We start from the raw sequence: 27,945 nt of genomic DNA on the forward strand, positions 1-27,945 counted from the left end.
TAGTTTAAAAACAATGTTTGCATTTTAATGGTGTTATTCAAATTCAGTAATATGGCTCATGTATGAACTGATATACATTTTCCAACTAAAGCTATTGTATCTCACGGTTTGCAAGGCCTCACTGGTTTACATTTTAAACACAAAAATCTCCAAGTGGTCACAGAGAATGACAAAAATGGGAGTAATTCGAGTTTGTGTCTTTAACTTTAGGGTCTCTGCACTCTCCTGGTCTGTTTTCACTCTAAAGGCAGGGCTCGGAGACCCTCAGAAAATTCCACACCTTTACAAACACTCTCCAAACACACGCACAGCTGGGCCTCCGTGTGTCAGCTGGCGGTCTAGCTGAGGGGCCTCTGAATTCACCTCCATGTAGACTACAAAGTTCATTAAATATGCTCATATGAAGCTTATGTATCAAGTATGAAAACCTCAACCGTAAATGGTGACATCACAGCAAGGTCTGAACCTGTTCATCCATTTCCTGGTCTCGGTCATGTACTCACGGGTCACAAAGGCTCGGGGTCTGCTCTCAGGGTCACCCATCCGGCCTCACGCTCCCTCTGCCCAGCGGCCAGAGCGCCCAGCCCTCCCCATAACCGCAAGAACAGCCACAGGCAGCCCGGCCTCCACAGGTGAGAGGAACCGCCGCCTTCCCAGAAGCCACGGAGCATTTCCTGGCCTTTCCTGGGCTCTGAGTGGGTCCTGTGCTGCCCTTGAGCCAATCACTCTGGAGGCGGAGCCAAGAGAACGAGGCATTGACTGGGGATTGGGACGGGCCCATCACAGCCGAGGGGAGGGGGGGAGGGAGATGGTTCCGGAAAGAAATGCAGGCACCTGGCTTCATTTCACCCCACCTGCTCGGTTCTGCGATCCAACATCCCAACTTTCCATGTGGGGAAACTGAGGCCACAAGAGCTTAGGGACAGGTCTTCTGAGCGGGACTGAGCTGGCACTTGGGGCACCCAGTGATGGAAACTCCAGCTATGACCGGCCCAGGAAGAAAGGCTGGACAGCTGAGCAGGATGCTGGGTGGTAGAATCACCTGAAAACACTTTAAAATGCACCGATACCGATGCCGATGCCGGGGCGTGGGGGAAGGGGAGGGTCAGCAGCTGGTCGAGTCTCTCCAGGTGACACTATCATGCAGTCACGGAGGTAGGGACGCTGAGGCCCCGCGTGCACACAGCCCCACACGTATCTGCCTTGGTTTCCCCAATAGCCCTCACTTGAATGGAGACTTCCCAGGGCACAGGAGAGGGAAAGTCAGTCTCACACAAGGAAAGTTGTTCTCAAGCACGTCCCAACACCCCCTTTCCTGTCCCACCCTCACCCAAGAAAGATGAGGAATCTCAGACAAGAGAGAAGCTGATTTATTCCATGGTTAAGGTCTTGCCACCGGAAGACTCCCAGAGTCCTCCCCTTCAGAGCGAGGAAGGAGGATCCTTGTTGTAAGCACCCCTCGGCTCAGGGCCCCCCAGTACATACCCGCCCAGAGTCAGGCTACACAACCCCACCCCCATCTCAGGGCATCCCTCCTCCCCCAGCCAGAAAGGATGGGTGACCAGGTAGGACATGCCTAACCAGTGTGGGCCTCGGCCTCAGCTTCCCACTCACAGCCCAGCTGCGGGGAGGAACTGGCCTGGCCCGGCCACACTGGATCCTGGGATGGGGCTGAAAGCACAGAGGAAAGGCTGGGCTTAGGGGTCCGCAGGCCTTGGGCAGGGGGTGCTCAGGCACTGGCAGCTTTGGCCCCCTTCTCACTCTCCGGGGGGCCCTCAGCCTTGCTCGCCAAGCTGTAGTAGTAGGTCCGCATGCGCTGCTCCACAGTCAGGAAGTCCGGACGGTCCTCCCACCTGTGGGGGTGGGGCAGATCCAGGCCACTGACCACCAGCCAGAACCCAAGTCCAGCTGGAGGTGGGCGTGCAAGGGGCTCAGAAAATCCTGGGGCATCGAGGTGGTGAAGTACTGGGTAATAGAGGGGTCTTTAAGGTGTGAGGCCAGGAATTTGGGGTTGCCTGATAGAAGGGCTGCAGACACACAGGATGTTGGGTGTTAACTAGTAAAGACTTATTAACTGAATCCACTGAGTGTTCGGCAAGACAACTATTGACCGTAGGGAGCTGGGCTATTGAATGCTGGCGTACTGAGCATGTGACGTGCCCGGGGTCGGGGCATATGGGGCTAGGGTGGGCTTATATGGGTGCAAGTATGCTGCCCATGACGAAACAGAAGGCTGGGGTACTGAGGGGGTTGGCTGGTGAGTGCTGGGCACCAATGGTGCTGTGTGGAGTGTCCGGGCTCTGTGTTGGGTGTTGGTGTCTCGGTGTTTCCTGTGGAGGCAGGTTAACCTGTTTGACGGGAAGGCTGACCATTTGCTATTTATTTATCATAAAGAGGGGTGTCTGTTTATTGGATTGCCTGGGTGTCTGCGTATCAATGTCACAGGTGTTGGCCAGTGGAGCAATGGATGCTGGGGGCTAGGAATGCACAGGTGCTGGAATGTACACGCGTTGCATGATCAGTGTAGGGTGGCTGCTTGTTTGGATCCGTGCTGCCTGTTGTCGGATGGGAAATTGGGATATTGACGGTATTCGGAGTCGGGTTGTTCAAGTGCTAAGCTTCGGCCAGACAGAGCGGGGTGTGGATATACTGAGTGTTTGCGTACTTCAGTGGTGACCTATCTGGCTGGTGGGGGCTGACAAGTTAGATGCTAGAACATCATCCGTGCCTGAGAACTGGTACCACAGGGGGTAACAGAGGGGGGACTTGGAGCTCTGGGGGACCAGTGTGCTGAATGCTGGCTGGTGGGGCCTGGTGTCCACAGATGGGGGCAGTATAGGGTGCTGGAGAGATGCACACAGAGGCGGAGCACCGGCGTGTTGGAAAGGCAGCGAGTCTCTGGGTGGATGACACCCCACAGTTTTGTTGGACCGAGTGACTGGGCCCCAGGACCTCTGCCCCGGCCCCGGGTCCGGTCAGCCCGGCCCTCCCGCCCGCACTCACTTGTAGATCCAGCAGTCGCTCATGAGCGCATACATTTCAGCTGGACAGTCTGGCGGGCACTCCATCCGCTTGCCCTGCTCGATGAAGGCCATGACCTCGGGCCCCTTCATCTTCTGCTCGAGCACAGCCAAGTGCACGCGTGAGTAACCAGGGCCCCTCCCGCCTTCCACCCAGCCCTTCGCACCCGGCCCTCCCCACCTCACCCCCCTACCTCCCCCCCCCCCCCCCCCCCCCCCGCCTTCGCACCCAGCCCTCCCCGCTCCCCGCCTTCGCACTCAGCCCTCCCCTCCCCCGCCTCTGCCTCCGCACCCCCCTCCCGCTTTCTCACTCAGCCCTCCCCTCCCCCGCCTCTGCCTCCGCACCCCCCCTCCCGCTTTCGCACCCAGCCCTCCCCACCCCCGCCTCTGCCTCCGCACCCCCCCTCCCGCCTTCGCACCCAGCCCTCCCCACCCCCGCCTTCGCACCCAGCCCTCCCCACCCCCGCCTCTGCCTCCGCACCCCCCTCCCGCTTTCTCACTCAGCCCTCCCCACCCCCGCCTCTGCCTCCGCACCCCCCCCCCGCCTTCGCACTCAGCCCTCCCCTCCCCCGCCTCTGCCTCCGCACCCCCCCCTCCCGCTTTCGCACCCAGCCCTCCCCACCCCCGCCTCTGCCTCCGCACCCCCCCCTCCCGCCTTCGCACCCAGCCCTCCCCACCCCCGCCTTCGCACCCAGCCCTCCCCGCTCCCCGCCTTCGCACTCAGCCCTCCCCTCCCCCGCCTCTGCCTCCGCACCCCCCCCTCCCGCTTTCGCACCCAGCCCTCCCCACCCCCGCCTCTGCCTCCGCACCCCCCCTCCCGCCTTCGCACCCAGCCCTCCCCACCCCCGCCTTCGCACCCAGCCCTCCCCGCTCCCCGCCTTCGCACCGGCCGCCGCCTCTCCCCCGCCCCTGCCCTGCCCGCCTGCCTTGTAGGGCTTCTGGCCGTAGGAGAAGGCCTCCCACATGGTGACCCCATAGCTCCAGACGTCGCTGCGGCTGGAGAACTTGCGGAAGTTGATGCACTCGGGCGCGTACCACTTGAGGGGCCACTTCCCCGCCGAGCGCGCCTGGGGGGCGGAGACGCTGCTGGCAACGGTGTGGGGACCCCGCCCCCTACCCATGGGGACCCCGACCCCACCAGAGGGGACCCCGCCCCTCCACCCCTGGGGACCCCGCCCCCACCCGTGGAGACCCCGCCCCCTACCCATGGGGACCCCGACCCCACCCGAGGGGACCCCGCCCTCCACCCCTAGGGACCCCCGCCCCAACCCGTGGAGACCCCGCCCCCATGGAGACCCTGCCCCACCCGAGGGGACCCCGCCCCCTCGCCCGAGGGGACCCCGTCCCAGGCGGCTCACGGTGTAGTAGCTGTCGTCGGCGCCCAGCGCCTTGGAGAGGCCGAAGTCGCTGATCTTGGCGTAGTGCCGGTTCACCAGCAGGACGTTGCGCGCCGCCAGGTCGCGGTGCACGAAGTTCTTCTCCTCCAGGTACTTCATCCCCATGGACACCTGGTGCAGCAGCTCCGCCACGTTGCTCACGGGGATCTCCTCCCTGAGGCGGGGAGGCCGGGTCAGCGGGTGCGGCAGCCCCAGCTCCCCAGGGGCCAAGCCCGCGCCCCCGCCCCAGCTGGGCACGTGCTCCTGCTCACTGAGCACCTGTCTGTGCCAGGCAGGGGCTGGGCACGCAGCGGGGAGCACAGGGGAGCCCTGCCCTCCTGCGGGTCCAGGTTGTCCATGTCACCCACCTGCTACGATTCCCAAACTAATCATTTGTCTGCACCCTACACGGTCCCTTGGGGCCCGAGGGCATCTCAAAGATGGTTAAGGACAAAGCTACGCTACAGACACACACACACACACACAGCACTCGCCCCCCACCGCCCCCCTGCTCCCCAAGCTCCTTCCTCTCATGTGCTCCGGCTAGAAGCCTGCCCTCAGCTGCTCTTTCTCCCACCCAACATCCAGCCATCAGCTCTGCCTTCAGGACCCTCCAGCACCTCCTGCTTCTCCCACCGTGGCTCCTGCACCTGGTCCAGCCTCCTTCCTCACTCACTGGACCGGAGCAGTCCCCTCTGCCCTGGCCCTCCTGGGTCTTCCCCACAGAAGAGCCAGGTCCTCCTCCTCTGCTCACAGCCACACAGGGTTCCCATCTCACTCAGGTCAAAGTTCAAGCCCTCCCCGCCCCCACAGGGTCCTGCAAAATATGACCCATCACCTTCTCACCCACACCAGTTCCAGCCACAGGCCCCCCACTGTTCCTCCACAGCACCAGGCTTGGGGCACCTCAGGACCTGGGCACTGGCTGTGCCCTCTGCCTAAAACCCTTCCCCCAGAGCTGTGCTCGGCTGCCTCCCTGTGTGCACAAACCTCACCTTCTCACTTCTCTCCTCCCAGCCCGACACTCCCGACCCCTTTTCCATAGTACTTATCTCCCGGCATACTCAGCACTTCATTGTATAATTACTTAAAGCCTCTCTTCTCCAGCCAGAATGCAGGCAAAGATCTTTGCCACTTTTGTCCACTGACGAATCCCAAGGGCTGTAATGGTCCCTGTCACCGAGAAATTGCCTGAACACCTGTGCAGTGACTGGATGCATGAGCCGGCCCGACACGAGGATGCTGGCGGGCACCTGCCTGGTGAGTGTGAGAGACTGTGCGAGTAAGAGCCTGCGGCTGAGGGAGCACAGATGAAACTGCAATTCCTTTAGATCAGAGGTCAGCAGGTTTTTTTCTGTAAATGGCCAGGTAGATAGGAATATTCTGGCCTCAGCAGGCTGCACGAGGCCTCTGCCATGTGTCCCTGTGTTTGCTTTTTTGTTTATAACCCTTTAAAGATGCAAAACCATGCAGGACGAAAGCCAGCCATGGGCTGCAGTTTGCTGACCCTGCTTTAGGTCAGCGACAGTCCCCCTAATTCCCGTGGGTCATGAACTGGGCCAAGAGAACTGGGGTGGCGACAGTTACGGCGCTCGGAGCTAGGACTCGCCCTCTCACGCAGGGCCGGCACCGTGCTAAGCAGTTTATCAGCACCCACTCCTCTGACCCTCACAAGGGCCCTGCAGGCAGTACTGTGGTCCCCACTGTGGTACAGACGAGGAAACGACCCAGACAAGCTAAGAGCCTGCTCGGGTCACAGCAGCCAGTGGCAGAGCTGGGACTCCGTCCGGCAGGGAGGTCAGGCTCTGCCCTGTGGGCATGAGTGTGCCTGTCAGGGTGTGCAGGGGACAGGTATGAGTGTGTGTGTCAGGGTGTGTGGGGGGCAGGTATGAGTGTGCGTGTCAGGGTGTGCGGGGGGCAGGTATGAGTGTGCGTGTCAGGGTGTGCGGGGGGCAGGTATGAGTGTGCGTGTCAGGGTGTGCGGGGGGCAGGTATGAGTGTGCGTGTCAGGGTGTGCGGGGGGCAGGTATGAGTGTGCGTGTCAGGGTGTGCAGGGGGCAGGTATGAGTGTGCGTGTCAGGGTGTGCAGGGGGCAGGTATGAGTGTGCGTGTCAGGGTGTGTGGGGGGCAGGTATGAGTGTGCGTGTCAGGGTGTGTGGGGGGCAGGTATGTGTGCATGTCAGGGTGTGCGGGGGGCAGGTATGAGTGTGCGTGTCAGGGTGTGCGGGGGGCAGGTATGAGTGTGTGTGTCAGGGTGTGTGGGGGGCAGGTATGAGTGTGTGTGTCAGGGTGTGCGGGGGGCAGGTATGAGTGTGTGTGTCAGGGTGTGCGGGGGGCAGGTATGAGTGTGCGTGTCAGGGTGTGCAGGGGGCAGGTATGAGTGTGTGTGTCAGGGTGTGTGGGGGGCAGGTATGTGTGCATGTCAGGGTGTGTGGGGGGCAGGTATGAGTGTGTGTGTCAGGGTGTGTGGGGGGCAGGTATGTGTGCATGTCAGGGTGTGTGGGGGGCATGTATGAGTGTGCGTGTCAGGGTGTGCTGCGCGTTGGGTGTGAGTGCGTCTATGAACATATAGAATGAGTGTGAGCCCTGGCCGGGTAGCTCAGTTGGTTAGAGCATCATCCCAATACACCAAGGTTGCAGGTTCGATCCCGGGTCCGGATACATACAAGAGTCAGCCAGTGAATGCATGAACAAGTGGAAGAACAAATCGATTTCTCTGCCTCTCTCCCCCTTCTCTCTCTCTAAAATCAATAAACAAAAATGTAATAATAGAGTGAGTGTGTGCCCGCAGGTGGAGCCCGCCCGTGAGCGGACAGGACGCGCCCGCCCCCGCGCCCCGCCGCCCGCTCACTTCTTCCCGGTGAGGAACTTGTGCAGCGGCCCGCCGCCCGCCATCTCCATGATGAGCATCAGGGCCTCCGCCTGGCAGACGCCGATGAGCCGCACGATGTAGGGGTTGTCCAGCTGGTGCATGATCTGCGCCTCGCGCATCATCTCGTCCTTGTCCGCCTTCTCTGTGCTGTGCTTCAGCACCTTGATGGCCACGTCGATCTGCTTCCTGCCCAAGCCAAGGCGCACACGAGTCAGCACGGCCCTGCTCGGCCCCTTGTGCCCCCACCTGCCTCCCTCTCCCTGGACTGTGTAGTGGACGCTGTGGTTTGCCACCCAGATCTCCCTTCCAGACCCAGGCACTCATCCCTGGCTGCCAGGAGTGCGGGCGGGGCAGTGCACGGCCAAGTCCTCCCCGGAACCGCCCCTCACTGCAAAGAGGGGTTCCATTCATAGGTACACTCCCCCCTGGGCAGCCTGCATCCAATGACGGGTGGACGCAGGGGCTCAGGGGGCCCCTCTACAGCTCCCGCTGCTTCTCACTCCCTCAGGTGCTGTCCCCCAGGGCGAGGTCCTCTCCCAGGGTCTGTTTTCCAGGCAAACTGATGTCACCTCCTGGCTCCCCCTCTCCGCAGGCCAGGATGGCCCCCTGCACCAGCAGCCGTACTTGCGCATGCGGTAGACGCCCTGGCGCACGGAGCCAAAGTTGCCGCAACCAAGTTCGATGTCAGCTATGAGGAGGTTGTCGCGCTTCAGGAAGAGTTTCTTGTCCTTGAGCTCCTCGGGGTCGCTGTAGGGGCTCTCGTACACGCTCGTGTCCATGGGCAGGGGCCGCGGCTTCTCTGGGGACGCTAGGCGGGCTGGGCACACACAGGCGTGCACTCCCAGTCAAGAGGAGGGAGGGGGCAGGGGATGGGAGGGCAGGGAGCCTCAGCGCCCACAGGCATGTACCGTGGACGGGCGTACCACCTAGAGCATGTACAGGCGCGTGGGTCCGTGTGTGTGCGCGCACATGTGTGCACTCCTGGTCCCATCTATGGGTGCACTGGGAAGTCACATCCAACTGGACCCCAAAGGCTCATGCATCACTGTGCACATATAAGCATGCGTGCCCTTGTGTGTTCACACTTATGCATCCATGTACACTCCCACCCATGCCTGTCTAACCGTTAGTATGCCAGCTGGAATGTGCACACCTTTGCCTGTGTGTGCACTGACATGTATGCACCTACGTCCGTGCCCGCCCACGTCTCCGTAGGCACCAGGCAGCCATGTTTACAAGGGCTCCACAGATGAGCCTCTGTGTGCACACACAACCATGTATGTTCTCTGAGCACATACAGGGGGAGGCTTGCATCCACACGTCCAACACACAAGCATCAGCAGTGGGCGTTTTAGGAGCGTGGCCTCGGGAGCCTGTCTGCCTGGGTCCAGTCTCGCCCCCCCACTGCCTACTGTGTGGCCTGGGAGAGTTACTCCCTCCTGGCTCGTCTATAAATTGAGAATTACTGTGACCGCCTCCCATAGTATGCCAGGAGGATCCAATGAGCTCATGTGCACAGTGAGCTCGGAGTGTAACTGGCACACAGTAGGTGCTTAACGAATGTGTGTCTGTGCCCTGGCACCCAGGCACAGCCACGGGTTCTCCCCTGCACGTCTGCACACACCCATGTACATGCACAGGTGGGCGTGATGGGCGTGCCCATGCAGATGGCACAGTGTGTGCACAGGGCCAACCAAGCCAACTGCCACGGGCCGGGACAGAGCCAGCCAGGGATCTGCCACCAGCCAGCACCAAACCCATCACACACCCCCGCCTCTGCCAGCTCACCTGGTTCAGGGGTGTATCCATCTGAGTTGAGGGTGTCGATCCGTCTCTGAGGCTAAAGGTCATGGGGCCACAGGGTTAGTAGGGCCCAAGCTGAGGGCATCAGCCCCTCATGAGACCCATATCCTCTGAGGACTCCCAGGGACAGTAATGGGGCACCTCCTCCCGTTCCCCAGCCTCGCCCTGGGAACAGGACCCGTAGCCCCCATACCAGCTCCGCCCCAGAGACCCCAACTCTGAGATGCTGGCTGACTCACATGGGTGAACGTGGATGGGTGGGCGGGGAGGGTGGGAGCAGCGGCCCCTGAGGGAACAGAAAGGGCGGTGAGGGGCTGAGGGCCAGCGTCTCCCAAGCCCCGCCCGGCGGCCCCGCGCACCTGCACCGGCGCTGGCGCTGGCGTTGGGGCAGGCCTCCTTCAGGCAGTAGATGAGCCCGTCCGCCTTCAGCTTCAGGTACTCCACCAGCTGCAGGGGGCGGGCGTCAGGGCCAGGCTCCTTCCTCCCAGGAGCCTAGCACCTCGCCATGGCGGCTCCCTCACATCCGGGGGGCGGGCGGCTCACCTGCCAGAGCGTGTCAAACTTGGTCCCCTCGGGTATGCAGTACTTGCCGGCCTTGTCCTGGCTGATGAGGTAGTGGTACACGGTTTTCCCGTAGATCATAGACAGTGCGTACGTGCCCTGCTCTTTCCGGGGCCTCAGCCTGGCGGGGACAAGGAGAGCAGGTCACCCCTACAACCACCTGGGCCCTTGTCATGGTGTCCCCCGGCTGGGCCCCAGGTCCCCCAAACACACCCTCTGGGCTTGGCACCCCAGAGCCTCACGGAGAAGCAGCAGGGACTGGGGGAGCCGAGACTGGTCAGAGAGCAGAGAGGGAACCACAGTGTCACCCCATCATCCAAGGGCAGACATGTGACCGTTCCCACAGAAATGCTGGGCCTCCCACAGCACCCACTCAGCCTTGCATGGCCTGACACTCAGCCACCCACAGGGGACACTCACTCAGCCACAGGGGACTCTTGGCCAGCCATGGAGGGCTCTTTGGCCATCTATGGTGGACACAAAGCCACTCACAGGGGACACACAGGTCTACACAGGGAGACAGGACCATCCTCTTAGGGAAAGTCATGTCCACATGTAGAGCAACAAAGGTAAGCACAACCCTGTGGCTAGATCATGGGACGCCTCTGTACAGACCAGAACAAGTCCTTCTGTCATCATCACAGACCCGCCCGTGGTTGTAACAGACCAACCTGTGACAGAATGAGACCCTTGATTGTCCTCTGCTGGAAATTTGCCAAAATAAAGATATTTTGAGCCCCTCAAAGATGGTGCCTTTGTGCAGTGAGAACATGTCTACCCACACACACCTGCACACACTGACCGCACTGTGGGGGCACGTGTGGGAGGGGCCCGGCTCCTGTCAGATTCCCGAAGGGGACCATCCAGAAGAGGTTAAGAATCACTTAACAATATACTCTTGATGGCCCTTCTCCAGGGTCAAGTTTGCTTTCACATTGAATCAAACGCAACCACAAATGCTGCAATCATGCAGAAAGGCAGCCAGCTTTGGCAGCAAACAGCATTAGGGACAATGTACCATCTCTGTGGTCAGTGGTGGGCGTGGCCATGGTCTCAACTGCAGGCCTGCGTGGATGCATCTTTCTGTCACACCCTGCGTCCTGATGTCAGGCCCCGAGACCTCCACGCCTGTGTGAGGTTCTGTGCCTACAGCTTTGACCTCCAGCCCCTAACTCTCTCCATGCTGAGAAAGCAGTTAGTGACTGAGGAACCACAAGAAGAACCCACGACAGCTTCTGACAAAGTACACCCTGCCTGTCTCTCCAGCTGCTTCGGACTCGGGACATTTCCCAGCATCAGTCACTGTCCCTCAGAACGTCACCACTCCAGCTGCTTCTGCACCTCAGCACCAGCCCCAGTCTCTCCACTGCACCCAGATGCTACCTCCTCCAGCCTCAGCCTCCATGGCCAGCTGGTCCTCCTGCCTCTGAGCCTTGCAGCCAGCGTGCTCTCCAAAGCGCCTGTCGTCATGATAGACCCTCTCGGTGCTGAAAGCCATTGGCCCTGGTTCTCCTGAGACGCCTCTTATCTCAACAGACTGGTTAACGCTAAGCCTGTCATAACCTCTGCTGTGTCAATGCAAAAACTCTGCAAACTTTCCCTTTGGGCAGTGGAATTCTTTGTCAACCATCCTCCGTGGAAGGTTAAGGTATGAAACAAGTCAAAGCTGAGCTGGGCCCTAGCTGGAGTGGTTCCGTTGGTTGGGCATCATCCTGTGCACAGAAGGTTGCTGGTTGGATTCCCGGTCAGGGCACATACCTGGGTCGTGGGCTTGATCCCCAGTAGGGGGACATGCAGGAGGCAGCCAGTCAATGTTTAGCTCTCATATTGATGTTTCCATCTCCCTCTCCCTTCCTCTCTCTCTTCAAAAAAAAAAAAACAAACCAAAAAACCAACAACTTTTTTTTTTTTAAAGCTGAGCTGAGGGCTCAGAAGACCATTTGCTGCACGCTCTACTCAGTTCTTCCACCCCTTACCTCCCCCCAGAATCCTTTGATACTTTCAGGGGGCCTTAGGTAACCCAAGGTTGGGGGAGATTAACACCACTGGAATGGTGCAATCATTGTCCATATATGGGAAAGAGGAAGGGAAGAGAGGGGAGGAGAGAAAAAGAAAGAAAAACCAAGGCAGAAGGAAGGCAGAAACTGAGGTGATGAAAAGCAGAATTGAGATGAAAGCAGGGAAGGAAGCCCTAGCCTGCAAATGCAAAGAAAGGAGGTCACACGTCAGAAAGGACAAAGCCGAGAGAGGGGGAAGAACCAGCCACACCAACGGGAAAGCCGTCACCCTCCCAGAGAGCCGCGGCACTCTGGCACCGGGGAGCGGGTGCATGTACGTGAGATGTGCGACCAAATGTTGGTAACGTCTTAGCAAGCACCACGCCCGAGATGGGAGGGTGCAGCGTCCGGTGAGGACAGGTGCCACCTGGCCAATACCAGCCCTCACCACGAACTAGAAGAGGGTGCTCCAGGCACCAGGGCAGGCTCTGCCCTCAAGTTTGCAATCCAAGAGGGAAGAAGGAGCCCCAAACACCCATGTTCCAGGCCCATCCCCTCCATTATGACCTCCTCGTTCCAATCCTATGGTGGTCTTTGCAAAACTGGCTGCCTTTGTTCCTCTCCTGTGGGTAGTCCCTTCTCCCACAGTGACTCTGGTTTTGGCCACATGACTTGCTTTGGCCAATAGGACCTCAATAACATTACACTAGCAGAGTCTTAAAAAGTGCCTGTGTATCGTCACTTTCCCTCTGTGACTATTCGTGGGAACCCTGAGCCACCACCACTGCATAAGCCCGGGCGAGCCTGCTGGACAGCGACAGCACTGCGGCCAGTGCCTCCCCGCCACCCAGGGGACATGGGGCCAATAGCCAGACACACGACATGGCCATCCCAACGCATTCAGTCCCAGCCTCAAAGAAAACGGCTCAGCTGACTCACAGAATTGTGACAATTTAAAAAAAATGTTGTTTGGAGCCAGTAGGTCTTGGAGCAGTTTGTTACATAGCAAACAGTAACCGATACAAATGCAAAGTGCAGTTTCCCTGAGAAAACAGCCCTGTCTGATACTGTTCTAAGGCCTTCCTTGCATTATCTGTAACATACATTCAAGAGTTCCCTCCGAAGCCTTAGAAACTTTACTGAAATTTTATCTGAAGTCTGCTAGGGTGAAAAAATTAATTTTATCGGCTGACAACAGCACCCTGTGTTGGAACCAGCCTCCTGTAGGAGACCTGCAGGCAATCTGGTGCCCATGCAGAGACCACACACGGTGGGGAGGTCCAGGGGTCTGTGGGCTGGTCCCAGGAGAGGGACAGCCCTAGGAGAGGTGCATGAGAGCAGGACTCAGCCCTGCAGGGACTCGGGCCTGAGGAGGGAGGCCTGGAGAACTCACAGACATGGTGGGGAGGGTGCTGGACTTCCTGAGGGCACAGGAGAGAGGGTGCTCACGGCCAGCGTGACCTCAGCTGACATCTGGATAACAGCTGTATACAAAGGGACCTGCGTCCAGACCAGAGTGCAGTGCCAGTGGGGCTTTCAAACACCCAGCAGGGTTATTTAAAGAGCTGTACAGCTTCTCTCACAGTAACAAAGACAGCCACCGGCTCAGCGGTAGCTCAGACGTGGGCAGACACACATTCACGCACATGCAGTGAGAGCTACCATTTGGGGCACTTTCAGTACAGGCCAGACACTGTCCTACTTCACACATATTAATGCATGAGGTCCTGAGACCCTCAGACCTCACTGCCTTCCAAGCGCTCTGGCTCCTTCCTGTTTTGTAAACTTGCCAAGAACCCGCCTCCTAGCCTTTCTTTCTTTCTTTCTCTTTCTTTCTTTCTTTCTTTCTTTCTTTCTTTCTTTCTTTCTTTCTTTCTTTCTTTCTCTTTCTTTCTTTCTTTCTTTCCTTCTTTCTTTTTAATTATTTAAGACCTTTATTAGCAGGTGCTTGCAATTTGTTAACTTTTTTGAAAAAAATCAAGATGTAAACTTTTATTACAAATTAAAAATGAGGTTCTTTAAAAATCTCAGCTTGACCAGATATGAAACAATTTTAAAACCTTTAAAGGTATATTGAAAAAACCAGGCTTTTTCCCCCCATGCAAAACACATTGTCATTATCTAAAAGAGATGTCTTCAGACAAAAATAATAAAAACCCCTGCTGCACAGACAACGCACATCCTTCTAGTTATCTGGTCAACGGCAAAAAGGGAGCACTTAAGGTCTTCAGCTCCAATCTTTTGTCCATTTCTTACTGCTGGAATTTCATATTCATTTCTTCTTGATGGTAGAGATGGTAGCCAGCACTTTTACTCAGCCCCCCTTCCCACACACACCCTCCTCCCCGCACCCTGCTCGGCCTCGGGAGTGGACGAATTCTCAGCTGCTGGACCAGCTGCTTCTGTCTCTCTGCCATCTTGTGGTTCAGGGTTTTCTGCGCGTGGGTAACTGACGTTGCAGCGGTACCGGCGCTGAGGGGGCTGCTGACCTTGGGTCTCGTCTCCTTGGTTTTCCTTATCTTCTTCACTGCCGTCCTCTAGGCCAGTGGTTCTCAACCTTGGCTGCACATTCGAATCACCTGGGAATCTTTTTAAAATCCTGACTTCCGGGCCTCATCCTCCGGAAATTCTGTTTCTTTGTTATGGGGTGGGGCCACACGTGAGTAACAAAGAAACAGAATTTCCGGAGGATGAGACCCAGAAATCAGGATTTTAAAAAGATTCCCAGGTGATTCTAATGTGCAGCCAAGGTTGAGAACCACTGCTCTAGGCTGTCTTTGAAGAGGAGGGCCCTGCAGCATCGTGGTCCATAGCCCCATACATGTCCTCACTGGTCTGCCTTCTCCTGCACCCTGGTGGTCAGCACCCCCCCACCCCTGCTCCCTGCACAGGGCGGCTGGAATGCCGTGGTCCACGCCCACAGGGGTTCCACGTGTGGTAAGGTGGGGGCCGGCGCTGTCGGGCCTGGCCTTTGGGAGCCTCTCGGTACCTCATTCTTTCCCCCTCTCACCATTCTGGGAATCCTGCTGCTCACTGTGGGGAGGGCCCTGCCGCGTGGAGAGCGTCTATGACGGCCACGGTCTGCCGCACAGTGACGGCCTGGCGCTGGAACTCCACCTGGGCTGTGCCATCTGCTGCCTCTGCACCTGTTCTCCCTCAACAGCTTCACACGCCACAGCCTCTCCAGCGCCTACACTGTGAAGGGACTTCCTGGGGTTATTCTTCTTGATGGGAGTCTGGTGTACAAACTCATCTGCCTTGGTGTCGCTCCTGTCGATGGAACCATATCCATTTCTTACACTGAACCACGTTACTGGTTCCAAAACCTTTGGTGCATGACCTTCTTGTCCCCACCTCAGGCATCACTGATGCGAGGCCGGCCGGTCCTCCACTCCCTACACCACTGCCCTTGGTGCCGGGCTTGGTGTTGGCAGCACTGGGGTGGGGGCCGTGGGCACCTACTGGGTCTCGGCCTTGCTGATCCTGGTTGTAGTGATGGTTGTGGTGATGGTGATGGTGATGGTGATGGTTGTGGTGATGGCGATGGTGATGGTTATGGTGATGGTGGTGATGGTGATGGTGGTGATGGTGATGGTTGTGGTGATGGTGATGGTGATGGTGGTGATGGTGATGGTGATGGTTGTGGTGACGGGTGATGGTGGTATTGGTGATGGTGATGGTGATGGTGATGGTTGTGGTGATGGTGATGGTGATGGTTGTGGTGATGGTGATGGTGATGGTGGTGATGGTGATGGTGATGGTGATGGTGGTGATGGTGATGGTGATGGTGATGGTTGTGGTGACGGGTGATGGTGGTATTGGTGATGGTGATGGTGATGGTGATGGTGATGGTTGTGGTGATGGTGATGGTGATGGTGGTGATGGTGATGGTGATGGTGATGGTTGTGGTGACGGGTGATGGTGGTATTGGTGATGGTGATGGTGATGGTGATGGTTGTGGTGATGGTGATGGTGATGGTGATGGTGATGGTGGTGATGGTGATGGTGATGGTGATGGTGGTGATGGTGATGGTGATGGTGATGGTTGTGGTGATGGCGATGGTGATGGTTGTGGTGATGGCGATGGTGATGGTGATGGTGGTGATGGTGATGGTTGTGGTGATGGTGATGGTGATGGTGATGGTTGTGGTGATGGCGATGGCGATGGTGATGGTTGTGGCGATGGTGATGGTTGTGGTGATGGTGATGGTAGTGTTGGTGACAGTAGTGATGGTGATGGTTGTGGTGATGGGTGATGGTGGTGATGGTGATGGTGATGGTGATGGTGATGGTTGTGGTGATGGTGGTGATGGTGATGGTGATGGTGGTGATGGTTGTGGTGATGGTGATGGTGATGGTGGTGATGGTGATGGTGATGGTTGTGGTGACGGGTGATGGTGGTATTGGTGATGGTGATGGTGATGGTGATGGTTGTGGTGATGGTGATGGTGATGGTTGTGGTGATGGTGATGGTGATGGTGGTGATGGTGATGGTGATGGTGATGGTGGTGATGGTGATGGTGATGGTGATGGTGGTGATGGTGATGGTTGTGGTGATGGCGATGGCGATGGTGATGGTTGTGGCGATGGTGATGGTTGTGGTGATGGTGATGGTAGTGTTGGTGACAGTAGTGATGGTGATGGTTGTGGTGATGGGTGATGGTGGTGATGGTGATGGTGATGGTGATGGTGATGGTTGTGGTGATGGTGGTGATGGTGATGGTGATGGTGGTGATGGTTGTGGTGATGGTGATGGTGATGGTGGTGATGGTGATGGTGATGGTTGTGGTGACGGGTGATGGTGGTATTGGTGATGGTGATGGTGATGGTGATGGTTGTGGTGATGGTGATGGTGATGGTGGTGATGGTGATGGTGATGGTGATGGTTGTGGTGACGGGTGATGGTGGTATTGGTGATGGTGATGGTGATGGTGATGGTTGTGGTGATGGTGATGGTGATGGTGGTGATGGTGATGGTGATGGTGATGGTGGTGATGGTGATGGTGATGGTGATGGTGATGGTGATGGTGGTGATGGTGATGGTGATGGTGATGGTTGTGGTGATGGTGATGGTGATGGTAACGGTGACTGGGGCGGCTGCCTCCCTGCTCACGGTTGCCGTGTGATGATAGGGACTGGGCTGCCTGCTGGGTCTCAGTCTTGCTGCTCATGGTTGCAGTGATGGTGACGGCGATGGCGATGGCGATGGTGACTGGGGCCGGCTGCACACTGCAGCTCCTCCGGGGTGTGATGGTGACTAGGCTGTGGCAGGGCTGCTCAGGGCTCTCTGAGGTCCCGCTACAGCAACTCCTGGTCTTTGTACTCACATTTCCACCTGCCAGGAACCCCTTCTCCCAGAGAGCTCGCAGCTCACTTTGCTGCAAAGGCCATTCCTGGCCACCTAATCCCACCCTCCCCCCTGGACAGCCGGCACTGCCTGCCTCCTGACACACTTTGCATTTATTGGCTCCTCTTTTTTGTCTCCCTGCTCCACAAGGACAGGGATCTGTCTGCTTTATTCACTGCCGTGGCCTCAGTGCCTGGCACATAGTAGGTATTCAGTCACTGTTTGCTGAGCGAAGAAGAGAAGTCCACCTGCTTGCCACACGTCCCAGTTGGCAAGTAGCAGACTCTGGATCCTGCCCAGGCAGTCCCGCTACGGGGCCTGAACACCTCCGTTCCTTCCCACCAAAGGCCCGCCTGTATACTGAGCCGCCCCAGCCCAACCCCAGCCCCAGGCCCACATACAGGAACTTGCCGTCGGTCTGCGAGCTCGCGTAGAGTTTGCGCTCGGCCTCCTCGCGTGTCAGGTTGCTGTGGTACCAGGGCATCCGCTCGTGAGCCGTGGTGGCGATGAGCTTCTCCACCTGGGGCGCCTGGCTGAGGATGGCCTGCTCCAGGGCCTCGCCCTAGGGAACGAAGGTCAAGGGCTCTTACAAGTGACGGCATTATGCGGCCAGGAACCCCGTTTCCATCTCCCCCACCCTCCCCCTCAGGTCCCTCCCTAACCCCCAGGCACCGGGTGAGCACAGCCCCACTCCCCGTCCTCCGTCCTGTCCCCGCCCACCCAGGGCCGAGCCCCCAGTGGTCTCCAGCTGGAAGCTCGGACACTGGTAGTCGAGCACCCAGACGTAATGCAGGGGATCAAAGACCACCGCCCATGGCCTACCCTACCCAGGGCGGGACACCCACCCTCCTCTCAACTCCGCCCAAGCCTCGCCCGGTCAGGTCCAGAGCTACCTCCACCTTCCATCCCGCAGTTCAGGCCCCGCCTCGGAGGCCCACTCCCCGCGGGGCCCAGCCCTCCAGATTCCAAACCTGACGCAACGCGGCAAACCCCGGGCTGGCGAAGGGGACCCCTCTCCCCATTCCGAGCCCACCCCCCACCCCCACCCCCACGGCCGTTCTCACCTCCAGCTTCCACGTCTGGCGCACGTAGTCGCGCACCATGGCGTCCCGCAGGCAGTCGAAGACCCCGGGCTGCGGCTCCAGCCCCGACGGCCGGTTGCACGGCTTGCGCAGGTTGCAGGGCAGCCCGTCGGGGTCGCGCGAGTAGAACTCGCAGAGCTCGGCCGGGCCGCAGTGCGCCTTCCCGCCGGCGATGGCGTAAGTGCCGTTGAGCTGGCGCTCGATGGAGAAGTGGTGGAAGCGCACATCGTGCACCAGCGAGAGCACGTAGCCGCCCAGCGAGCGCAGGCACTGGCGCAGCAGGAAGAGGCCGTCGGCCATGCCCGCCAGCTTCAGGTGCTCCTCGGCCTCGGCGCGCGAGATGCTGCCGTAGAAGAAGGGCAGGTGCGCAGCGGGGTCCGGCATCGCTGCCGCTGCCCCGCGCCACTGCGCGCCCTAGCGCCTCGCCAAACCCTGCGGGTGCAAGCGAGATCGGGGCACGTCAGGGCCTCGGCTTTGCTTCCTGAGCCCCGTCCACGGGCCCGGATATAGTGGGAGAGAGGTCACCTTGAGGGGCATCCGTGCCCACCGCGTGGAGCCCACTTTGGGCCAAAATCAACTTGGAGAGGAGCCCCGGCCTGCTGGGCCCACACCAGGGCGTCCCAAATCCGCCTCTGACTGTTTGGAGACCTTGTGTGGAGACCCAGACACGCCCACTGGCTCACACACACCTGGAACCACTCATGCCTCCCCAGAACCTAAAATTATCTACCTTCAGCTTCCTGGGGTGATGATGCTGGACACTGGATTCCACAGGATGCTGAATTCCTTAAAACTCTGAGAAGGTACACTTAATATTTGTTCATTTCATTGTATTTGGACCCCTCCGTAAAAAAGAACCATCAAATATTAAACCCTGGTTAGTGATGTGTGTGCAGAAGTTTTTAGGTGGGTGCTGATGACTGCAGTTTCCTTTGAAGGCCATCCAACGGACTGGGGGCTGGCCAGCTGGATGGTGCAGTCTTGTTCATAGCAGGTCTGTAGTCCGTGCAAAGAGGGATTAGCAGGGGCTGAACCGCTGCTGCAGGGGACATGCAGGGGTGGGTTCCTTCGAGCCTCTGGTCACATTTCCATTAGCCGAGCAGTACATGACCTTGTAAGACGCCTCCTATTGTTGATTCATTAACATTGAACGCTCAGCCAATAGCACTATATAAGCTCAGGAGCCTCACAGCCGTCTTGCACCGAGGAACGCTAGACAGCATTTGGGGGCCAGTTAAAATGAAATCACCAACAAACAGCACAAAAATGAGGCACCAAGTAGACCGTGAGAACACTTGCTGCCTGTGTGACAGCTAAAAGGGAAGGCAGAGAGTACCTGCTCCCAGTCAGCGGGAATGCGCTGATAATGTTGAAAAAATGGTCTCCCCACTGCAGTTTCTGCTCATTTCTCACTAAGGTCGGCCCAGCAAGGCCCCGAGGCATAGGCTGTGTTCAGGAACAGGGCCTGGGTGCCTTTCTCAGTGACACACATGTACGCAGTGGCACAAAGAAAGCTCTGTGGACTGAGAAAGGCTGCCCCCCTCCCCCCAGGGGTGCAGGGACATGGAAGGGTGGGTACTGGGTCCGAGAGGAAGGTCAGTCAGTCCTCACGTAACGTCATTGATAGGTTCTTGGAATCCGCACTTTAAGCGAGATGATGTACAAGGACCCAATTTTACCATAGGTTCATTGATATAAACAAGAGTTCTTACGGCATATTTATGGCTACAAAAACACCACCGAACTTCTAAATAAAGACCCAAAACTCTTCTAATAGTAAACGTTGACCCTGGCCAGGTAGGTCAGTTGGTTAGAGTATCATCCTGATTCACCCAGGTTGTGGGCTCAGCCCTCAGTCAAGGCACGTACAAGAAACAACCAATTAATGCATCTCACTCTCCCTTCCTCCCTCTCTCTCTAAAATCAATGAATAAAAATTTAAAAAAAACAACATTGAAATAACTGTGAGCTAGACATACATTTAGGAGAGGTGAGTAAAAACAAGTATGAGAGTTCCTTTCCAACCTGTTGATCCAGGTCAGGGTCATGGTACTCAGAGCCCACATAGCAGCTCAGGCGCCAGGGACCCAGCCTGGACGGGGCACCCTTGCACACTCACACACACACTCACTCAGCCGGGGACGCTGTAGACTCGCTGATTCCTCTCATGTGCTCATCTTGGGATGTGGAAGGAAACCCGAGTCCCTGGAGAAAACCCCTATAGACAGCAGCCCAGCTGAGAATCAAAAATTTTTTTTCTATATATTTTGTTCAATATTATAACGAAACAGCATGGAACGAAAAACCACGTTATTGGAGGATCTGCCCTACTGAAATGGGAGTCGTTTCAGGAGAGGCCTGGGTCAGGGTAACTGGAGGAGGGGCCAGAAGGGACTTTCTAACCAGGTTGTTTCTGACACCAGGGTTGGGAGGGCCAGGTTGGAGGCGATGAGCCAGGGGCTGCAGGCACAGTCGCCATTCCACCAGGGGGTTAGCTGGAGCCAGGAGAGCTCCTGGAGCCGACCTGGGAAAACGGAAACGTGCATTTGCATGAAACCTGTGCAGGAACCGGAGAGCCGTCTGCTCGTAATTGCCAAAACCAGAAGCCACTCGCATGTTCTCGGCAAGCGAGCAGATAAACAGTGGAGCATCTCTACACTGAGATACTACTCAGCATCCACCGAAACCGAATGCTGATACACCCAACAGCAGGAATGAACCTCAAAGGCCCACGCCCAGTGAAGAAGCCAGGCCCCAAATGGCCACTGTCCGATTCCATTCAAAGCTGGGTCCTTGGAGAACGCGCCAGTGGCTGCCAGAGGCTGGGGCGGGGGCAGGACTGACTCCAAACAGGCATGAGGGGATTTCTCGGTTGAGATGGTAGTTTCTCAGCTCTATGCACTTGTCAGATCTACAGAATTTCTCATGAGTGGATTACTGAGTATGTAATTTATAAATTAATTTTTTAATTAAAGGGGGATAGAAGAGCTGGGAGGTACAGATACACCAGGCACTAAATAACTGAAACAGGAAGCAGAGAGCTCCCCTTCTTGACTCCAACCCTCTCTCCCAGCCTCAGGGTCTGCCCCCCACCCCCAGCCCCCACCCCCAAAAAGCTGGCCTCCAGGAGCACTGCTGTCACCACTGGAGGGCGCCAGGCAAACAGTTATGCCTCCTGGATACTGGGCCCTGAGTATGGGCAATAGGGACTCGTCCTGCTGACGTCATAGCTCTCTTGGGCCCTCAGTGACTCTCTGGCTTGCCTCCTCCCTCTCTGATGGCTTCTCCTTTCTCCCCTTCGCAGCCCTGGTCCCCTTACTTGGGCCATCTTGTCTGTGGCTAACCACGCTGCCATACCCACCTGCCCAGGCCAGATCTCTCTGCCGAGTTGGTTTGTGCTGCCATCACCTCATTTGATCTCTACCTGCTGTTTCTATTAATAAAACTGAGATCCACGTCTAACTCACGTGGTGCCGGTGGTTGGTTGAACCCCACAGTCTGTTTCCCACATGAACTGAGCAAGTTGCTTTTAGGCAATGCCTTCCCAAGGCCTCCCTCGCTCAAGAACCAGCTGCGGCTCCCTCCTGCCTACTTCACTGACTCTAAGCCGCTCAGCCCTCCCTCTGCTCCAGCCGGGCTGCGCGGGTCGCCTTCCTTCAAGTCCACTTCCATACTTGCACCTGTGCGGTGCCCTCTGCTGGGTCCACCTCCCCCTCTCTCCACTTCCCAACCCAGCCAGCCCTGCCTCACAGACTCCTGCAGCTGCTCCCATAGAGTCAGGGGCACAGGACAGGGCAGCGAGGTGGGGGCCATCCGGGACGGTGAGGAGGGTGGGGGTAGTGGATCTTGTCTCTGGGCAGGAAGCTGTGGTAGGAAACTGTCGGCAACACAGTTGAGAAGCTCCTCCCTGAGCGCCGCGGCCGCAGGTGCAGCCTGGGTAGCCAAAGGGGGTTCCTGCAGAAGCCGGGGTGCAGAGAGGCTGGCCCGGGGGCTCAGTCCAGGGCCATGAGCCATGACTGGCCACCTTGGACCCTGGGCCACGGTGTCCCAGAGCGGGGATCGTTCTGTTTTATCCCAACTTCCGGTCACTGCCAATAGCAACGCCAGCTTTCGGAGGCGCTGGGCCAGCCCACGGCCTCCGTGTGCCCGGTTCTCGGGCAGCGGGACCAGATGCTTCTGTCCTGAGCGTGTCCCACAGACTCTCCCGGCTTTCCCGGGAGGACCCACCAGGACTCTCCCCGACCTAGTCCTGCCTGGGCTGGCCCCGCCCGCCTCCCCTTGCGCATGTGAGCTCCTTGTGGATTCAGGGGCCTAACATTGCCTTCCCAGAGTGCACAGCTCCTCCGAGACCAGGGACACCCGCCAGGCCGTGAGGTGAGGAGGAAACCTTTGACCCTTGGCACACAGATCTGCCTGAAGTTCCTCCACTCAAGCATCCTTGTGGCAAAGGCAGGTTCAGTGATATCTGCTCCAGGGACACCTGACCGCCCCCCCCCCCCCCCCATACACTGCAAAGGAGAGAAGGGTCAAGGACACTTTGAAAAGCATCTGAGGACATGAAAGGCTCCCATGCAGCCGCTATGGGAAACAGTGTGGCGTTTCCTCAGAAAATTAAAACTAGAACTACATACGTAGGACCCAGCAGTTCCACTTCTGGGCTTTTATTTGAAGAAAACAAAAACACAACCTTGAAAAGACATCTGCACCCCAATGCACTGCAGCATTACTTACAATAGCCAAGATATGGAAGCAACCTGGGCATCCATCGATAGGTGATAAGTGGATAAAGAAGATGCCGTGCACGTGTGCAGTGGGATATTACTCGGCCATTCTTGATTGCGTTCCGTCAAGAATGAAATCTTGACACTTGCAACAACACAGATGGCCTTGGAGAGCATGGTGCTAAGGGGAATGTCGGGCACAGAAGGCACACACTGTACGGTGGCCCTTACCGTGGGCTCTAAGACACACAGCACACAACGCAGGCTCGGAGGCGGCGGCGGCAAGGCCCTTTGGCCGCCGGCCCTCGGGGTCGATGCTCCACCCCATGTCTGAGCACCACAAGCCCCATCGAATGCCCGTCATGGGGCCCAGCGGGGAGACGGGCTGCAGAGGGAATCTTTCTCTATCCCTGGACCTGCTGGAATGGGGTGGGTGGCCCCCGTCGGGCCTGCAGGCTCCACACGCCACCCTCAGCCAGACACTGAAGGGTCCCGCCCAAGGCCCGATGCAGTGAGGGCCCGGCCCCTCCCCTGCCCACACTCCTCTCACGCTGCCCAAGACCCCAAGTCCCCCTGAAGCCACTTTTTGCTCCTTTGTCCACAGGCCGTGGTGGGGCCCCTGTGCCCACCACAGAGGCAGCACGGCATTTGTCAGTCAACAAAATGCCACCTTGGTTACGCGTCACAAGGACAGCAGCCGGCATGGTGCCGTGGGTGGCAGTAGACTCCTTCAGACCTTTTCCCTGACACCAGGCGTCCGAGTTGCATCGCGGAGTCCTGGACCCACTGCGCAGTAGCAGGTGTGGTCCTGAGCAGGGAGCGAAGCTCACCAGACCCCGCCTGGAAAAGGGGCCCAGCAGAGGTGCCCAGCACCAAGGGACGGGGACTCCAGGACAGCAGGCTCACGGGGCACGGAGCACCCGGCGCAGGACCCGGCTGCCACTCACTGCCCCCAGGACTTCCCGCTCGCTCAGGGTCAAAGCCCAAATCCTCATCCCATCACCTCCAGGCTCGCTCACTCCCACTAGCCACACCGGCGGCTCATGTCCCTTGTTTGGGTCCTTGAACAAATCAGGTAAGGCCCCACCTCAGGGCCTTGGCCCTGTCTGTTCCCTCAGCCTTACGCCCAGGATCCCTCACTCCTTGGGTCTCTGCCTAAATACCACCCTCCTCCAGAGGCCTTCCCCGCGCTCCCTCTCCACCGCTTTCCCCTCTGTCTCCACCCCTGACCCAGCTCCGCTGCTCTTCACCCCCAGAAACGGGCTACAGGTATCAACTTGCTGACATGTGACCTTCACCATATGCCAACATACGTATGACACATCTTATGATATGATCGGACGTAAGCACTGTGAGAGTGGAAACTCCTTCTTGTTCTGCACCTACACCAGCAAGAGGCATAGTACGTGCCCCATAAATATCTGTGAGGCAGAGCCTCCGGCGCGCACCTGAAAGGCATGCAGCCCCGTGATGGGTGCAGACACCGCTGTGGGCTGGGGACCTGGCAGCCTGGCAGGGCTGGGGGCTGAGGGGCTTCCGGAGGAGAGAGGAGGGAACGTGGGTCTGGAGGCTTCCTCCACTAACCCTGGTGGGAGGGGAGAGGGGCAGCCTGGGATCCTGCACGGGCTGTTTCCTCGCCCCACCCCACCCCCCCACCCCCAAAAAGCGCTCACAGCCTTCTCCCAGCCTGGGCCGCAGGTCCCCTCCACAGTCCCTCCTCCCAGAGTGCTCCTCCCAGGGCCGAGGGCACCACCTCTGCTCTCCCAGGGCCCTGGGCGGCGGTGCCGGCCGGACGAGGCGGAGGCTGAAGGAGGCCACTCACCTGGACACAGCAGCGGGGCAGCGGCCGGGCAGGGCAGGGACCAGCACCTAAAGGTCGCCCACCCAGCAGCGGGCTTCTCGGAAACCCAGCCTGTTTCCCTGATGCACAGGCAGGAAAGGGGGCTGTGTTTGAAGCCTGCGTGTACGTCACAAGTGCCACGCTCACAGGCCACGTGGTCCTGGGAGGGCAGAGGGCATTTCCGGGGCCACCAGTGCCCCCTCCCCCCCCGCCGCCCCAGCAGAAGGTGGGGACCCACTTAGTAGGTTTCTCCTCTCTGAGCCTCTGACCTGTGGTGGCCGGTGAGACCACTGCCTGCTCCTTCTCCCCCCAGCTGAGCTCCCCAGGCAGAGCCGCAGCGGGCTTGCTTTCCACTGCAGCCCCCGCTTCCTCCCAGTAAACGTTTGTCACCCGGGCAACAACAACAGCCGCTGGGCCAGGGACTTACTGTCCTCTTAGGAGCGTCATCCGTTTAATCCAACCCTCTCCTTAACCGCGTTCCCTGGGACCTGCCATTCCTGTTCCTCAGCTAAAGAAACCCAGACCCAGAGGGCTGAGTGTCGCGCTCAGAACCACGCAGTCCGCAGCGGCAGTCGGTTTGAACCCGGCCTCACCAGCAGCCGGCATCCATCCCTCTAGTGACCGCCCGTTAGGGTGGCAGCGTCCTGGGTGTCGAGCTGGGTGCCCAGGGGTGGCCACGTCCCACAGGCCTCGGGTGCCCCTGTCTGGGGGCTGCACCATGAGCTGCATTTGACTGTCAGGGCCCAGGCAGGGGGCGGGGGAGCCGGGGGTCAGGGGGGCCGGGCGTCCTCACATCCAGCACACTCTCCAAGTGTCCGCTGAGCGACCAACACCATGAGACCGTCCCCTTCCCCAGCCTCCGCTGCCTGGCCTGCGTGACCTCAGCAAGGACTTTCCCCCCCTGCATGTCAAGCTCTGTAGAGGGAGATGAGAGGCCTAGCGGAGGGGAAGGAGGCCGAGCCGGGAGGACAGAGCCTGGTGGGCATGGTGCTGTGCCGGCCACTGTAGGCCATTCAGCAGCACTCGGGCCTGTGCACCCCACATGCCAGTCACCCCCGCCTGGTCCCGAGGAGCAAGGTCTCAGACAGTAGACTGTCTCCAGCGGCGGAGGCGGGAGCAGGACCGGCTCCAGTTGAGAACCCTGCGTGAGCGCTGTGGGTGGGTGGGCAGGAGGGTCTGCATGGACAGTCCTGGCTGCTGGAGCCCCAGGAGCTATGCCGCCCAGAGACCACCCAGAGCTCGCAGCGCTCATTAACATTCCCGCTGACACCGAGTGACACCGGTTTGAGCTGCGGGTCCACTTACGCGCGGACTTTCTTCAGTAACTGTGCAGTGTTTGACCAGCGGCAATGGGAAGCAGTGTTTTTGATCCATGTTGGGAATCTGCAGGGTGCAGGGCCGACTGTATGCACTGTTCTATGCCGTTCTATACAAGGGCCGTGAGCCCCCCGGGGTCTAGAACCCATCGCCCGGGGACGCAGAGGGATGGCTGCGGATGAAAGTTATACTCGGTTTCTGACTGTGCAGAGAATCAACTATGGCTTCTATATGCTTCTATAACACCTACTATGTGCCAGGGACCCTGGACATATTCCCTCCCCTAATCCTTGCAAGAACCCTGTGAGTAAAGGGTTTGTGGATTCGGGACCTGAAGCACACAGGTGGAGGGACTTGCCCAAGGTCACCCAGCACACACAGTAGGTGGCAGAGCCAGGACTTGGCTCTAGGCCTCCCAGCTCCATCCAGTGTACACCACACACCAGCCAGGCTGCCCGCCCGCCCAGGTCCCTGCCCGGGCTGGAGGACAGGTGAGAAAAGGGAAAAGACGCTCTGCCTTGGCAGGTGGCACCCAAGGACTTTCCACCCCGGAGTCCCTGACCCTAATCTCTCAGCAGAGCTTTATTAAGCACCTACTGTGTGCCCGCTTCCCTGGCCGAAACAAGAGTAACGAAGATCGTCTTGAGTTGATCACCACACGACCCTGTTCCTTCCAGGACCCCTTCCTGGCCTGGAACCCCTTCCCAGCCTCTCACCCGACAGTCAGGAGCCAAGCACCTACTAGGTGCCAATGTTTACATCTGCATGTACCAGATGCACAAGCCGGGGCTCAGAATGGCCAAGCTACTTGCCGGGGACACACAGTGATGGAGCAGGATTCCAGCCGTGTGCTCCTTCGCTCCTCTGGGCCCCACCTGCGGCTGAGCTGCCCACCAGTGACCGGAGCCTCCCTGGAGTCCTCGGGGGGCTCGTCAGCATGTTAGTGTTCAGGTGCACAGCCCTGTGGAGCCGGCTCACATTCCTGGGGCCAGGCCAGAGCTTTGTCTGGAGGTTTCTCTGCTTCCTGGAGCCAAGGAGGCCGCCCTGACGAGCCAGCAGGCGCAGGGACGGAGCAGCATCTGTGTCCCCAGTCCCTCCGCCTGGCTGAGCCTCTGGAAGCGGAGCTGCCCCCCTCAGGGGAGCCACAAGCCATGTCTGCCTCCGTTTACAGCTCGACACCCCCCCACCCCCAAGACCGACAGCCCTCTTGGTTCTCCCCAGTGGCCACCTGACTCTGTCCTCCTCCACCAGACCCAGGCCCCCCGGGGCGGCGGCCGCTGCTCCCTCCGGGTGACTTACCTGGAGATGTGCAGGTGAGTGACAAGATAAACCCCTGCCGGGTCTCTGGTCCCAGTGCTGACAGCCAGCTGGTTCTAGACCAGCGATGGCGAACCTATGACGCGCGTGTCAGAGGTGACACGCGAACTCATTTTTTTGGTTGATTTTTCTTTGTTAAATGGCATTTAAATATATAAAATAAATGTCTTTGTTTTACTGTGGTTGCAAACATCAAAAAATTTCTATATGTGACACGGCACCAGAGTTAAGTTAGGGTTTTTCAAAATGCTGACACGCCAAGCTCAAAAGGTTCGCCATCACTGTTCTAGACAAAGAACTGGGGCCCAAGAAACCAACTTGGGTTTCTCTACAGCCCAAGCCCCTCCTCAAGGCTCCCGCTGTCTAATCTCCCCCATGCCCAGGCCAGGTGTAAGGACGTCCCACCCCACCGCTGACCCCGAGTACCTGGGTGGGTGTGCTGGCGGGACAGAGGCAGGAGGCTGGAGACGCCACTCACCTTCACAGCAGCGGGCAGCGGCCGGGCAGGCAGGGACGGGCGGAGCCTGGTGCTCCCTGAGCAGCCTCTTTCTCTGAAACTCGGCCTATTTCCTTGATGCAAAGACAGGAAAGAGGCTGCTTTTGAAGCTTACGTTTAAGTCACAAAGTGCTGTGTTCAAGGGAAATTGTAGGCACGTGCTCCTGGCGGGCAGAGGGCACTTCCGGGGCCACCA

At 58.4% G+C, this 27,945-nt stretch overlaps 1 protein-coding gene across 3 annotated transcripts; it reads right to left on the reverse strand.

The window, feature by feature from the left end:
* Positions 1–1,354: 1,354 nt before the first annotated feature.
* ZAP70 (zeta chain of T cell receptor associated protein kinase 70) lies at positions 1,355–27,817 on the reverse strand. Of its 3 annotated transcripts, none has more exons than XM_070429902.1 (13): positions 27,732–27,817; positions 18,041–18,490; positions 17,378–17,538; positions 9,615–9,753; positions 9,431–9,518; positions 9,311–9,357; positions 9,057–9,108; positions 7,893–8,085; positions 7,248–7,454; positions 4,379–4,571; positions 3,947–4,087; positions 3,004–3,116; positions 1,355–1,853 (listed from the first exon to the last, which is right to left on the reverse strand). In XM_070429902.1, exons 2-13 carry the CDS (start codon positions 18,440–18,442, stop codon positions 1,730–1,732), a joined length of 1,860 nt encoding a protein of 619 aa, XP_070286003.1. In that variant the 5' UTR covers positions 18,443–18,490; positions 27,732–27,817; the 3' UTR covers positions 1,355–1,729. The 3 variants fall into 3 exon arrangements, with proteins under 3 accessions (XP_070286003.1, XP_070286005.1, XP_070286004.1); XM_070429904.1 differs by lacking the exon at positions 27,732–27,817 and adding an exon at positions 27,680–27,698; XM_070429903.1 differs by lacking the exon at positions 27,732–27,817 and adding an exon at positions 24,602–24,696.
* Between the last annotated feature and the right edge of the window lie 128 nt (positions 27,818–27,945).

The sequence above is a fragment of the Myotis yumanensis genome, unplaced genomic scaffold (assembly GCF_028538775.1).
Source record: "Myotis yumanensis isolate MYYU_CA2020_CCGP unplaced genomic scaffold, mMyoYum1.0.hap1 SCAF_11, whole genome shotgun sequence".
Classification (NCBI taxonomy): Eukaryota; Metazoa; Chordata; class Mammalia; order Chiroptera; family Vespertilionidae; genus Myotis; species Myotis yumanensis.